Genomic DNA, 15,051 nt, shown 5'->3' on the forward strand with positions numbered 1-15,051 from the left:
GCAGCTGAGCACAGGCTCAGAAACCCTCTCACCACCCCAGCCCCAGCCCTTCTGTCTCTTTTGAACTTTTCAAAAGGCTTCTTGACCAGGGAAGCTGATCTCACTAGGAATCTGCTCCATACCAGTGCAAACTCTACTGTTACAATTACTCCTTCTGCTCCAGATAACAGAAATCCTCTTAGCTCCCCTCTGCACCTCCTGTTTGAATCCATTCTCCCTTGCCCCTCCCTTTTTTTTTTTTTCCCCCTCTCTTTTAAACACGAGCTCTCCCCTATGAAAATGATGGCAATGCATGCAAAGCACCACTGGTTATCTCCAGCTGTGATTGAGTGCCAGCACAGGGCAAAGCTTTTGAAATCAGGCAGCAAAGCAGAATCAGCAGAGGTCTGCTGAATAACCCACTTGTAGTTATTAACAGCAGTACCACAGGAGAAAGAGCAATTCCACTGGCTGTGACCAGTGGCATTCCTCTTATGTTTCTTCATTTCTGTAGAAGAGTCTAAACAGAAGGCTGTGAAACATGCCTCAAACCATACATTTTGATTGAGTTTTTCCTCTCCCTCTTTCTCTCCTTATTCTCCTGCTCCCTCTGTGATTCAGCCAAGCTGAATCTGCTACTGAAGTCCAATTTGCATAAAATTATCGTCGTTCCATTCAGTTTGCTGCCCCTCCAACAGCCCCTTCTTTGCTCTGTTGGAAGATTTTGCCCTTTCTGAAACCAGCAAGCCAAGGGAACTGCAACACATTATGCTGCCTGCTGGCTAATTAACATCAAACCCTCAGCACGGAACTGCAGGGATTTACAGGTGTCCTGGAAGCATTTTCCCCTCCTCCCTCCTGGTATCAGCCAGTCCCTCACACCCAGGAGGGGACCTCAGGCTGCCTCATGATACCCTAAAAGCTTCACACTCAGGTCCCCGGGCTGAGACAGGTAGAGTCCAAAGCAGCACCACTGATTCAACACTAGCAATCCAAGGACTCTTTTAGCAGCCACTTTAGTCCACAGAAAAAGCTTCCATTTTGTCAGAAATTCAAATCTTATGAGTATAGGAAGGAACTTGAAAACACTGCTCTAAGTGTATGCAAGTTTGGGTTTCTTATTCTTCTGCAAAAAGCACTGCTTGGAAACAGCAATATTGAATTTGGCTTTTGGCCTGCAAAAAGGTTTCTACCTGCAAGCTAAGGAAGAGGCTGACATAAAAGAACAACCAAAATACTCCATAGATGATAAAACATCAAGACACAGCAAAGGAGAGACCATGCACCATTCTTAAGCTTTAAGATCAGCAACACTGAAATACAAATGGGGCATCAAGAAACATCCAGGAGCACAGGAAGAGGAGATACTGGGCAAAACCAAGCACGAGGTGGTTGAGACATTTACACTGATATCCTTGGAAAGACAAAGCAACTAACAACTAGACCTAACTCCACCCTTGGGAGCATCACAGACAGCAGGATGCAGCCCCAAGGATGAATTCAACCTGGACAAGTCTAAGTGAGGCATCTGCCTGTGTGTCCATGTTTGTTCTGTGTGCCCCAAAGGCAGCTGGGGTCAATCAGCTTGTTCAGCAAGTTTCCAAAGTACAACTCACTTGAAAGCTAACTAAGCCAATGATCAAAACTTGAAAGTTAAATCTGCAGTGCTAAACCCTTCCTTCTCTTCTGCCTGGCAGTGACACATCCTGACTCAAGGCTCCCCAGGATGTCTCAAGCCCAAGTGTGGCAGTGAGGGTGGCACATGGGACAGAGGGGAGGAATGGGCTCCATGCACAGATGGACTGGGGAGGCATGGCTCAGGCCATGAGTGAGCAAACAGGATGGGTTACACTTCATTTCCTTTGGGGCTCAACACCCTGAGAAGACAGAGCCCTGAGGTATCATTGCCATCCTCCACAATCAAGATGTAACCAGCATCTCCACGTCTCCCTTGCCAGCAATTGGGTTTCTGACAGAGGGAATCATTTACCTCTGAGTAAAACAGAGGGATCTGTTTTGTGGGAACACATTTACCTCTGAATTCTTCCCTTCTGATCCTCCAGCACATCTGCTACTGGGGAAGGAAAGATCAGAAGAGCAGCTGAACAACCTGGCTGGGGGAATGCAGGGAGATGGAGAGACCGGGATGCTTTAGGAGGAGCAGTGCAGCAGCACAATGCTGCAGCAGGCTCCAAAAGCTGCCTACAGCAGACAATGTCCCTCTTTAATTTAAACCTTACAGCTTCAAACATAAGAAAGGCTGCTCGAAAGCAGCAGAGGAGAGAGGGATTATTAGAAAAAAAACTTCTGTTGAAAAAGCACCATAATTCCCTCTCCTTCTCCCTACACTAGACACACAATGTTTCTTTGAACAGAAGATTTCAAGCTAAGATTAGGCAAGCAGTGTTTCATGTGCTGAACACCTATGAAAGGCCTTTCAGTGTCTGTCACCTGCCTTGCCATTCTCACAAAGGAAGCTGAACTCTCTGAACACCAGTCAATATTCCACCAGCTTCCCATCTCAGCAGGGCAGTCTGAACAAGAGGGAAGCAGAGAACAGCTCAGAACAGGGCTCATTTCTTTGCCCCATCTTTTCTCCCCAGGACTCTAGCTGACTGAAAGAGGCAGGTTATCCACATGCAAGGGGCTCTGCACAGAAGTGTTTGTTTGCAGTACCCTGCTGCAGTGTGGAGCCATCAGCATCCCATAGATCCCCTCGTGTCCCTGCCTCCAGACTGGATTGCTGCAATGCCTCTGCTTGGAGAGGGCTCACAAACTCCATTTACCACAGAAGGCACCAGATGGTTACACTGTGCTCCTCATCTGCCGTGCACTGGGCAACAAGGAATGCTGGGCTGGAGCTATAAAGCCCTCTATGGTTTCAATTAGAAGCAGTTTGTCTTACCCTTGCAGTTGGGATCAGTGGGATTCTTACAACAGGATGCTTTCTATTAAATTAAACAAATAATTCCCAAAACAGTTCCTGCCCGCCAAGCCCACCAGGAGCAGGCTGCATTTCTGTGACTTTGAAAGCAGATTGAACAGTTTTGCTCTTCTCTCTGCTTCTATGTAAAGCTTTCCTGTGGGTAGCTGATGACAATCATTCAGTGGCCAAAAATCCAAAGTCTGAGTGCCTAGCTGTGACTAATCCCATCCAAAGTTGTGACTGTGATTGCTTCTGTTACAATTAAGTCAAGGAATAGCAGAGTTAAATAGCAATAAAAAAGAATTTAAGTATCAGTTTGCTATTTTCTCTACATGAATATTTGCCTGGGATATTTTCACTTTGGGGTTTACACTTGGAAGGCATTTTTAGCTTTCCAGTCTACAAGTTCATGCTACATACAAAAAACACAGGATGAAAGTAGAACATGATGAGAAACAGCAAGACTTAAGCAAGACAGTGTCAGAGGCTTGAGATTTCTGTGTCTTGGGCTTAACATAAGGTCTGCTTTTACAGCAAGCTTCCACCTGAAGGTTCAGCACTGCTTCAGCACCCAGCCACACAACAGCTACACAAGTAGGTACATACTGCAAGAAGCTGCATCAAGCAACAAAAGCCAAATTCATCACTAACAGACAGAGGTGCAGCTCAGGGGGACAGAATTCAAGCACTGAATTTGTCCCCAGGCCTGCTGGCCTCTGCACAAGGGCTGTGATGCATTTTCAGTCAACCATCAGCAGTCCCAATGGATGAGAAGCAGAGCTGAGCTGAAGAACATTGCCCCAGCCAATTCAGCATAAAGGGGAGAGGAGACTTCAGGACAAAGCAGCTGTTCCCCAGGCAGGTAACAGTTCTCCTCTTCCATCTGACCTTGTCCAATTAAGTTTGTGATCAGTAACAGAGCAGGGGTCAGCATGGGCAGGCCAAACAACCCCCAAGCAACAGAGGTAACTGAAACCAGCACAGAGAAGAAATGGAGAAAGAATGAGGGGGGATGAGGAGGGGAGGGAGTATTGTAAAGGGGTACTAAAAATAGTGTGCAATTATTTACAAATATTCTAGAAATGCAGGAAACAGATGAGACCAAATGCATGTCCCATTTGTATCATGAGTGTTTTGTGTTGAGGACAGTCATTCGTTTCCAGCAAACCAGATTCTGAAAACCATTTCATAAAATGTACTGATGGATTCTCAATGAAGCGAGACTGGACTCCATCGCCCAGGCCCACCAAAAATAAAACAAGGAAAAAAAGATATTTGGAAACAAAGGAGAAAAACAGGACCGGTCCCACAGTGCCAAAGCAGCACAGACCAAGAGTGGCACCCGGTGGCCACGGAGCTCACTGCGCCTCTCGGCCCCAGCAGCTCTGAGCTGCCGGGAACAACAATGAAACACAGTCTGAAACACCCTCCCGAGCTCCTGTTGCCAGTGAAAAAACACGGGGACTGACTAACCTGACAGATGCTGAACAAGTTCTGATAATCAGGTTTGTTAGGGGGTGGCTTTTTAGTGGGTTTTTGTCTTTTTGTTTTTTCTTTTTAATTATCTTAGTGCAGCCCAGGAGGTGTAACCCTTCCAGAGGACAGGGCAGCAAGTAGGGGTTGCTTTTGGTTGGAGTCATGGTAAGTACAGTCTGAAAAATACTGACTGAAAACCAAAGTGTGTCACAGCTCTGATATTCATCCATGCATCTTGGTCTCCTCAGTCAGAAAACCACTTGCTAGAAAACATTTCACCTCATCCAGTAAAGCCAGGTTTGAAAGTAGAGTGAACCACGGTTAAGAGAGGGTTGGCAGGGGAGTGCTGCAGGGAGGGGACACGGACTGTTCCACTGTTCTTTATTAAAATTCCAAGTGCTTGATTAATTCTGCCTGGAACTGTATTTTTGGAAGGCTTGGGATTCAACTAGAACTGAAGTTCTAGAGGAAAGTTACTACAGAAGCCAAACTTAAAAAAATCAGAAAGTAACATGAGAACTACATCATATTTCAATGAATCCAAACTATACAAAACTGCTAATGAAAACTGTATCATATTTCAATGAATCCTAACTATACAAAACTGCTAATGAAAACTACATCATGTTTCAATCAATCCAAACTGCAGGAAACTGCTACCTACAGCTTCCAAGGTTTAAACAAAAGAAGTGGGGAATGAAGGGTTATCTTCAACGCTTTGTGCTTATTTAAGTCACTGGCACTGTCCCCTTCTCTACCAATTCTATTTTAAGGTTTAGGGTGTAGCCCCTCCTAAACCTCCAGTTCCAGAGGTGCCTGGCCACGTGGTCTGACCTGTTAGGGTGGGAGGTGGGCAGCATGAACTGGAACTCCACCACGCAGGTGTTGTCCTTCAGCTGGCGGTGCTGGACGCTGTTCAACTCGTAGGCAATGTAGGCTCTCCTCACATACACCTGGGTACAGAGAAACCATCACCTTAACTCTGCTGAGGGGGCAGAAAGACAGCAAGTAATACACCAGACTGCAAAAATATTAAAAACCAAACAGGTTTCTCCAAATGAATAACCTAGATAGAAACGTAATTCAGCCAGAATTTCAAGTTACTCCTTGAGGAAGGCCTGGCAGGAGCCAGCACAAGGCACACAGGGCAGGCTGACCACATTCTCTGGCAGCAGCTCCACTCCAATCCTTTCAACCACCTAAGTTTTCAGGCAGAGATGATAACTAGGATCTGAAATTTCAGTTATGAATATTAATGCTGCTAAATGCCAGACTCGGAGTATGCCAGATACTAGACAACCTAGAGATCTCTTAATCTTGCAGGGTAACAGTGCTCAAAAAAACATAAAAAATTTAAAAATATTTATTATTTCAGTGGGCATAAACTTACCTCCAAAGCTGCCATTCTTACCACCTGGTTACTGTGGTAGAAAAAGTTGGGTAGCACATCAAAGATGGATGTCTCAGACAAAATGAGTTTCTAGAAGAGAACACATGAAGCAGAATTTTAAAAGAGAACTACCTGTCTCACAAACAGGGTTGAGCAAAAATCCCAAAACAAGCCTGGTTAGTTCTGATTTCCAGGCTTTTCCTGTTGTTCATCAACGATTATGACCTTTTTTATATTAAATCATAGAACTGTAAAACATCTCAAGCTGGAAGGGACTCACAAGGAGCAATGAGTTCAACTCCCTGCTCCTCTCAGGGTTACCTAAAATTAAACCATGTGACCACGAGCATCACCCAGATGCTGCTTGAACTCTAACAGTCTTGGTGCTGTGACTGCATCCCTGGGGAGTCTGTCCCAACCACTGACCACTCAGTGAAGAGCCTTGTAGACCATGATGAGGTCCTTCAGGTATCAGTGCAGGAATGAACACAAAACTGAGGGGGAATCTAGAAACCAGAATAACACAATTCAAAGCCACAGGGACCTTGGGGCTACAGGTGAACTTTAATACAGAAACACTACAGTCAGCGAGCAGAAACCAGGGAAACAGAAGTTTGGGTACCTGGAGGTTCTCAATGCAGAACTGGTGTCCATACATGTCAATAGCAGAGAGGAAGATGGACTCCACCTGGTTGTGCCGCAGCTCGTAGGATGGCAAATGGGAAGCAATGAGAACCTGGGAAAGAGCAAACACAAGGAGTGTCAGTGCAAGGAGCTATGCAGGGCCACAGGCAGGATCCAAGTTACCACCAACAGCCTGCTCCACCCCAGAAGAGGCCACTGGTTTCTCCTGTGAATTCTGTGGCACCTGGGTGATGCTGCGAACTCTCCCCCCCTCCCCAGCCTCATTTGTGTATCTGCTGGGTTTGTATTATTGGCAATTCCCCATGGAGAAAAGGAACAGCTTCAATCAAGTTCCATCAGTGCATGTGATTTAGCACTGCAGAGCTGCTAGTCCTGGGGATTGCCTGACCGGCTGTTAATTGGAAAGCAGAACTGGCAGGCAGCAGCTGTGGGGAGGCCAGCAATGGAGACTGCTTCTCACAGCTTCCCAGCAGAGGAAGCGAGAGACACTGGTGCCAGGTATTAAATGCCCAACATGAGGAATATGGAGATGGGAAGGGGAAGCAGCTTGCAGGGTAAAATGAAGTGAAAGAGCAACATAAAGACATACAGAAGGACTGCAGCACCACCCCCAGCACGCTGCTGAGAGGTTCAATAACTGAACGGTTCAAGGACACAAATACAATCCTGAAGGAAACATAAGGTCACTGAGCAGCTTCAAACACCCCATTCATTTTGAACAGTCAACCTCTGAAATAAAAGGAGAGATCTCCAGAGTGTCAGCCTTCCTGCTGAAGACTTTTAGAATGGAGATAGAGACTGTGGAGTGAGAGAAGTGATCAGACTACAGGGTCAGCATTACCGTGAAATGATTATGCCCTCTCACTCCTTTCTAGCTACACACTAACTGCTAAGGAGGACACTCACAATAATATCCAGGTGAATATCTGACACTCAAATTATTATCTGTACTAGACTCTTCAAATTGACAGTACTAAAGAGTTTTTTCAATTATTTGCAGCTTCAAAAGAAACGTAAAACACAACTCAAAAGCTTGTAGAAACCCTGCAAAAGACCAACATAATTCTTTGCAATAATTCCTTAGCAGCTGCAAAGAACATCTTAGTCCTCTCGTTTCTCCCTGTTCTCTGCACACACTGATTGGCAATTGTAAGGTAGCTGATGAACCCAGAGATCATGTCCTGGCTGTTTACTGCACTCCTGCCTGCACTTCCAGGCAGCCAGATTATAAAGCCAGAAGGAACCACAGAGAACATGTACTTCAACTTCCCCTATCACACACAGGCTACTCTCAGTTAACTCCTACAGGAGCCAGACAAAACTTTCTGAAGGAGAAGTGACACGGGAATGTAATCTTAACTTCAAATTTTGCAGTTCTGGGGAATCAACTGCAATCTCTTTTTTTACAACAGACAATCACTGGTCGGCAATCTACTCATCGTTTTGGCACAGTAATCAAAATAAACATCAAGGGGGTATGGAGTTCCCAAAAGAGCAAGCTCCAAGTGGGAGCAGCCTGCACTGGCCTGAGCAGCAATGGCAGTGTCTGTGCAGCAGGGCTCAGCCTGGCTGAACACCTCCCTTACCTGCCGTGCTCGCAGGGCCACTTTGGCGTTGGTCGTCTTGCTGAGCTGGGTCAGCTCTGTCAGAATATTAATCAGCTCATCTGTCAAGGTGGGGTCACGGCCACATAGCTGGTCCTAAAGTAAAGAGAACTGAAAATGTTTACAACAGAGGAAAACCATCTTCTGTCCTCCTGCAACAGAGTTTAATGCTGAAGGGAATGGCACCATCACCCATAGTATTTTAGTGTATCCTTCAGCATCCAAACACAAGAGAAACACTGACCTGCCAGAGAGACTCAAGGAAAACATTTCCCACTACCCAATTTTAGCTTTGCACCAGAATTCTCCCATTTAAGTGTAGTGAAATGCCTTGTGTAGCACACAAAGATTAGCAAATCTCCAGCGTAAGAGGTGACCAAACAAAAAGAGTTGAAGAAAAGGAGGGAGAAGCTCCTGAAGCCCACTTAAAAAAAAAATGCAAGCCCCCCTAATTCCACACCCACAAACCAACCATATGCTTTGTACAGCTTCAGCAAAACCAGAAAAAGATTCTGCCATTCCTCTAACAAGACTAAACAAAGTCAACTAAACCCAGAAATAATACAGTGTGCTTCCTTCCACAGTACAGGAGTGACTCCATAATATTTCTTCTACTCAGAGACCCCTGGCTATGAGGAGGGTCACTAGCTTCACCTTACTGTCTGAACTGGCTGGATAAAACAATAAAACCAAACAACATCATTTTGAGTGTTAATGCTGTTTCAAAAACTGCCTTGGATTAAGCTATTAAAAAAAATGCAGACAGTAAAGACTTTCCTGGACAGAGGAGGCGTGCTCCCATGCACACTTTCTTCCAAAAATAGTTTCAACTCCCATGAATAATCCCACAGACTTCAACTAATCCCACTGGCTTGCGAGCCTCCTCCCTCCCACTCCCAAAGCTGGAAACCCTCTAGGAACCCTTAATGTGTTTCTTCTACACAGCACTTAACAGCTTTTCTCTTGGTAAATGAATCATAATTCAAGAGCTGCCTTTGTTTTATTTGAAGTACAAATTCCTGGGTGTTGTACTGTTACTGCTTGAGGTAACAAAAATCCAAGAGGACACAGGACATCTGCCATGCCTCAAGCAATGCTCTGCAGCTGAGGTGAGGATGTGTGGACAACAGTCGGCTAAGTACATAAAATGAACATACAACTTCAGATCACACTATATTTCAACAAATATATGAAGTATGAAGTAGTTCCCATCCTGCCTTAAATGCCTGCTAGCTAAAAAAGGTGAATGATGGCAGCATAGCCCTATTACTAACACCATCCTCAGAGCCTCCTGTTAATAATGGATTCCCAGGGATACATCAATAACAGCAACATAAGCATCAAAGTATCTCGACAAGATGTGTGCCCTTGGAGGACACACTTAACCCATCCCACACAAATAGCCATAAAATGCCACAGCCTTGCCCATGGTGTCACCACGGGCCCCTCAGACATGAAGCGTGAATGGGGAGAAAGAGGAATCACGGCCTTCTGGTTAATGGCGTGGCCTGTAACTCACCTGATGGCAACCCCTGTCCCTGCCATGGATGTCACGGTGACCAGAGGCACATCTGAGCCCCGTGTCCTGCCTGGTGGCAGTGACATTGCTCGTCTGAGGGAGGGCACCCTGCGCTCGGCGCTGCCAGAGGCCCTAAAAATGGCGCCCGCGTTTCCCGCTCATTCCCCACCTGCTCTCTCACAGCATGTGGGATGCTCCCTCCAGGACATTTTAAGCTCCAGCAGAGGGGAAATGTCAGCTTTTACTTGAGAGGGAATAACCAAGGGTGGTGGAAAGAACACCCGTGCAGCAGCAGGAAAGGTTCCTCTGCCTTCCCCCTCTCCCGCCAAGCTCCCTCAGACCAACGCGAGGCCCTCACTGCTCACCCCCCCCCCCCCTCCGCGGAGGTGGGGAAAAAAAGACCAGACAAAAAGTTTCAGTCCCGTTTTAGCAAGAAATAATCAGGATGACAACAACAAAATAAAGCAGGTAGCTGGCGCCTGGCCGGGTTTTGCCTCCACTGATCGGCAAAGGCAGCGAGCAAAGCCTCAAAGCAGGTCTTTGACAAGGCCTAACGCCTCCCCGGCACCCCCGTGTAATTACACACTCGAGTGCCCGGGCTCTGAAGGAAATTGAAGGCCTGAGCTGAGAACAGCTGCCATTTTCTCTCTCCATCACGCCAGCATGATTACTTGAGAAATGAACAGCCCCGGCTCAAAGCTACTCCAGAATTCTCAGAGGAAATATGGCTCCGTGTTCAAATAATGAGATTCTTAAGGCAAGCGTTACTTACAATCACCCCGCGCACCAAAAAGGGAAAGAACAAAAAAATAAAAAAATAAAAGAGGAGCGCCAGGAAGAATGCCAGAGCCCTTATACCTTACAAATTAGAATTTAAGGAACCCAGCCTCAGCCTAGGACAATTCTGACTCTTCTGTGGGTGGCTATTTTGGACATATTTTTGACAGTAACAGACTTTTTTTTTTACTAAAAAAAAAAAAGAAAAGAAAAGGTGGTTGGGAGAGAGAGGTAGCATTTTAATTAGCCTCTTAAAAAGCAGGATTCCTAACTCTAGTCTGTTGAAAATCATGTTGCAGATAAATTAATCCTGCCTTGAGGAAGCTTGGTATTCATTCTGCTTCAAAGCATTATGTTGGAAAAGAATCTCTTTGAGGCTTTCTAGGAAACAGGGGGAAAGAGACAGTGCTCAATTGTTGTTTTTTAATTATTTTTCCTCGAAATATAATTTACTGGAAGTTTTACCAATTAGAGTGGGACTGAATTTAATGAGATTCAAGATTTTTCATAGAGTAACAAGCCAGAAGAACATGAGAAGGTGATGGCAGGTCCTGGCTTGTGTTTCTAGGGTGGAATCTACATCTGTCCAAGAGGAATTCCAGCTGCAGAAGATTCCCCATCACCTTCCAAGCCCAATGACTGAAAATTTGCTTCTAGCACCCTCCCAATGTAAGAGCTAAGTCTGCATTCTTATCTCCCCAGAAATGCTCACAGATCACTTGCATAATTAGCCCTCATTGCACTCTGCTAGGCAATCAAAGCAGGACAGCCATGAGCCAGAAGTTTCACTGCCATGGAGCTGAGCAGCATGTTCTGGGCCTCCTCTGGTGCATGGATTTACCTGCTCCACATGAGGAAAGTCCACACTGCTAGAAAGCTCTTATCCTTAAGGCTGAGAGCTGTCAATTCAGGGCCTTTCGACACATCAAACATCAAACTAGAAGAAGAAGCAAATTTCTACAGCACTGAAAGACAACTTACAATGAGCATTGTAACAAGCAGGTTCTTCTTAGTGACTTGAGCATGTGAGAAGATGTAGTTCAATACAGCATTCATATCACTTTTATTCTCTTCCCGAAGGGTAAAGACACACTTGTCATAGTGACCTGCAATCACAAATGCACATTTTTTAGTCTTGACACCTCTGTGTCATTAGTACATGTGACTAGATGTGTCTTTTATTTTTTTACATTCAAATTTTAAGAATCTGGTTTGTATTGTGTGCACAATCAATTTTGGGAAGGAAGAAGTGCTCCCTCCAACTACAAAGTTTCATTCAAGCATCCTACTCTTATTAAAACAGTTCCAACAACAAACATGTCCTTTGCAAGGAATACAGAAATGGTGAGCTCAGTCTTTCATTCAAACAACAATGAATAAAATCAGAGCAAAAAGACTGGCATCATCCACTGCAGAATGAATCTGCAGTACTCTTAGACTGGTGCAGGTACTGGAACAGGACAAAAGAAAAGTAGAGCAAAATCTGAACTACCTAAGAACCAGAGCCTCAAAATGAGCTAGTGCTTCATTGCCATCTTGTGCCAGGACACAGCAGTGCAATGCATTTATTTCAATTCTCAGTTTCAGGCTGAGGTTAAAGGTTTGTTCTTATGAACACCAAGCAGCTGCTTGTTATTTTACAGGAGGCACAACTTGGTGACTTCTTTCTTTACTGCACTTGACTTTCTTACTGTAGGACTGAATAAACAAGCAAGATAGCACTAAATAGTGTGGTGAACTGAAATAGTCTTTCTGATTCCAATTTTTTTGCAGATGCTAAGACATAAAGGAAGAAAAATCAGGCTTCTAACATGAAGCTTCTGCATGTGGAACACCCAACTGGGGATGCTCTGCTGCCAGAGCGAGGGAACGCTTCTTCCTTGAATCAGGCCTTGGAGCCCTCCTGGGACCCAGTGTTATTTCATTCAGAAATCAAATCCTGGATGTGCTTAGGAGACTCACCATGCTGAAACTGAGTCTCCACCTTCAGATACTGACGCAGTAGATCCATCACCACAGCTTTCATGTGGCCTCGAATACCACTCCGGTACCTGCAGAAGCAACTCGGTCAAACCCAGTGCCAGCCTGAGGGAAGTATCCAGGCTTATTCCTAGTGACTTGAGTGTAACAAAACCATCTGAATAAAGACAAGCAGACTCAGGTCTCTCAAGAAGCAGCAAAAAGAGTGAGGGGACAGCCCTGAAAAGAGCTCACCTCTGTACAAGCTGCACAATGCTCTGGGTGTTCATGAAGAAGACCTCACGCTCCGATTTGCGGTTCAAGGTGGCCGCGTGGCTATCCAAGATATTGGCAATCTGAAAGGGAGCAGTCATGTATCAGTCCCAGTCCTGGGTGGGACAAACTGCCTCTTTCAAGTTGTACTGAGCAAAGGACACACACACACACACACCAGGTAATGGAGGGAAGCCTTGGAAGTCTAGTGATGCAAAGTTCCCATGTTCAAATGCACCTTTCAGGTCCAACTGACCTCCAGGGAATTTAAACCAATTTTCTCTCTGCTCCAAGGCAAACCAATTTTTATTCCTTTATATAAGTGTAGTTGATCACCTGTTGGCTGGGAAACTGGCAAAGAACTGATGTGATGTTGCTGGCATACTGGGCCATCTCCTTCTTGATGGACTTCTCAACGTTGGGTGGGATCCGTCCGGAAACACTGGTCATGATGTCCTGAAGTTCCAGCAGAGGCAAAGAGGGATCTCTCAGGGTCTTCATCAGTCGCTCAACCCAGCCTTTCACCTGGAAAAAGGCAGGGTAAAGACATGTGTGAGGAAAAGAATAAGCAGAAAGAAGGGAGAAAGTGAAAGGCTTTTCATTGAGGTCTTCTTCAATACTGTTTTATCACACAGCTAGTCCAGACAACTGGGGTAAGCTGACTCAGATTTGTCCACACTCTTTCCTCCTCCCTCTAGGATTTCTACCCCAGGTAGCTATGCAAGCAGCTCCCATGCACAGGGCTGTAAGCACAAGTGGTTCAGTTCAAGCTCAACTCCTTCTCTTTGGCTTTGGTTTAGGTGCCACAGGGGCTCTCTGGTGAGACCAACTATAAGGAAGTCCACAAAAACAGAACTGAGCTGGCACTAGCACTGCTCTGACTCTTGGTCCTCTGGCTGTGACATGCGAGTTGGCCAGCTTTACCTGGAACAAAAAACTATCTATGCTCTCATCCTGAAAGAAGAAGGAACCAGTACCTTGCTGCTGAAGAAGGGCTCTGGCAGGCAGTACCCATTCATCACATTGACCAGGTTGTCCAGGACATAGTGGAAGATGCGATGGAGCTTCTCTCCCCGCAGTGCTGTGCTCTGGATCTGTGGCAAGGCCCCTGTGTGCAGCTCAGCCTGGAGACACAATGAACAGCAGTGCCACTACCCCTCCTGGCTGCCACCAGCCATCTGAGTTACCCTCAAATGGAGGCTCAGACTTAACTTGGAAACAGTCCCAGAGCGAAAAGTGCATTTGGTTGAGGAAAAGAAAAGTTATGAGCTGAATCTTCAACAGTTGTATGCTGCATACATCCACCCTTCCAGCCACTGCTCCAAAAACACTACACAGCTGACCTTGTTTTTTAGGCCCAGGAATACTGAAAATCTCAAAGAAAAGCATAGGAAAAGCCAACAGTTTGGTGCTGTCATTTACTTTTCTACACGCCAGCCTCTCATCCCTAAGTGGATGTATCTTTTTGCTTTTCACCTTTAAAAATATCCCTGTCCTAGGCTATCTTTGTACTTCCAGATTTGCTACAATTGTTTCCACCAGGTCTGACACTCTTGGAGTGAGATATCAATTCCCACCTTCCCAAAGAGAGTCACTTAAAGAAGAATACACAATAAAAAGAAATTAAATAAACTTCCATAGGAGTAAAGCAGATAGAAAAATCTGGCCAACCTCCAATATCCTCGACAGCCATGCACCCACAATAGTGATGAGATAAAAAGAACAAAAATGGTACAGCAGCTTAGCCTGAATCATAGCAAGGCAAAAATCTGAGTCCTCATTTCATGTGAGACAAATAAATGGTAAAGTGGCACTGTAAGTGGTAAAGTACAATAAACAAGTCTGAAACTGGTTCAGTACATTGGACCAGACCATACCACTCCCACCCTTGCTCCCCAGGGAAAACCACAACAAACATCTGTGCTTTCTGCAACTTTCTCACCTGCTGAACCCTGCTGGGATCATCCAGCTGGAGCTTGGCAATCACACAGCCTGGATCCAAGACTGCCCCTGGGCGTTTGACATAATGGATGCAGCCTGATTCTCCTGCTGTTAGTGTCATCACCATTTTCATCACCTGTAGCAAGAAAATGGGTTACACACTCAGCTTCTGTGATCCCCAAATGGTTTTAGTTTTGTGAGTCAGCAGCCAACGTAACCTACATGAGAACCTTTTGTGCTCAGGCTTTTTCCATGGCTTAAAAGCACAGGCACAGGGAATGGAACCCCAGGCACTAGGGTGAACAGCAGAACAAATTCCAAGGCCACAAAGGAGTGCAGCAGGAAGCCATCCCCAGGAACATCACCCGTTCCACACTGCTTGGACCCCCAGAGACTCAAGAAGGTCCCAGATTCAACACAATGAAGGAAGCAGATACAACTCACTGCTGCTGCAGCTGCTGCACTCTGAAGGCTAGAAGTGGGAGAGCCACTATCAAAAGCTACAGCAACACATTTCCTTTCAGGCCAGAGACCTAGAATTACTTTCTAGAGGCCACAGGTC

General features: G+C 45.6%; 1 protein-coding gene across 18 annotated transcripts in view; it reads right to left on the bottom strand.

The window, feature by feature from the left end:
• The window catches only part of ACACA (acetyl-CoA carboxylase alpha), a 114,609-nt gene that overhangs the window by 64,582 nt on the left and 34,976 nt on the right, over positions 1–15,051 (bottom strand). For all 18 annotated transcript variants that reach the window (XM_071765117.1, XM_071765107.1, XM_071765103.1 and 15 more), the window contains 10 exons: positions 14,491–14,625; positions 13,526–13,672; positions 12,885–13,073; positions 12,531–12,631; positions 12,279–12,367; positions 11,298–11,422; positions 8,003–8,116; positions 6,394–6,507; positions 5,772–5,861; positions 5,216–5,334 (listed from right to left, as the gene is read on the bottom strand). In XM_071765117.1, the coding sequence (XP_071621218.1) occupies positions 5,216–5,334; positions 5,772–5,861; positions 6,394–6,507; positions 8,003–8,116; positions 11,298–11,422; positions 12,279–12,367; positions 12,531–12,631; positions 12,885–13,073; positions 13,526–13,672; positions 14,491–14,625 (1,223 nt within the window). The remainder of the gene's footprint in view (positions 1–5,215; positions 5,335–5,771; positions 5,862–6,393; positions 6,508–8,002; positions 8,117–11,297; positions 11,423–12,278; positions 12,368–12,530; positions 12,632–12,884; positions 13,074–13,525; positions 13,673–14,490; positions 14,626–15,051) is intronic.

Source organism: Heliangelus exortis, chromosome 21, assembly GCF_036169615.1.
Source record: "Heliangelus exortis chromosome 21, bHelExo1.hap1, whole genome shotgun sequence".
Classification (NCBI taxonomy): Eukaryota; Metazoa; Chordata; class Aves; order Apodiformes; family Trochilidae; genus Heliangelus; species Heliangelus exortis.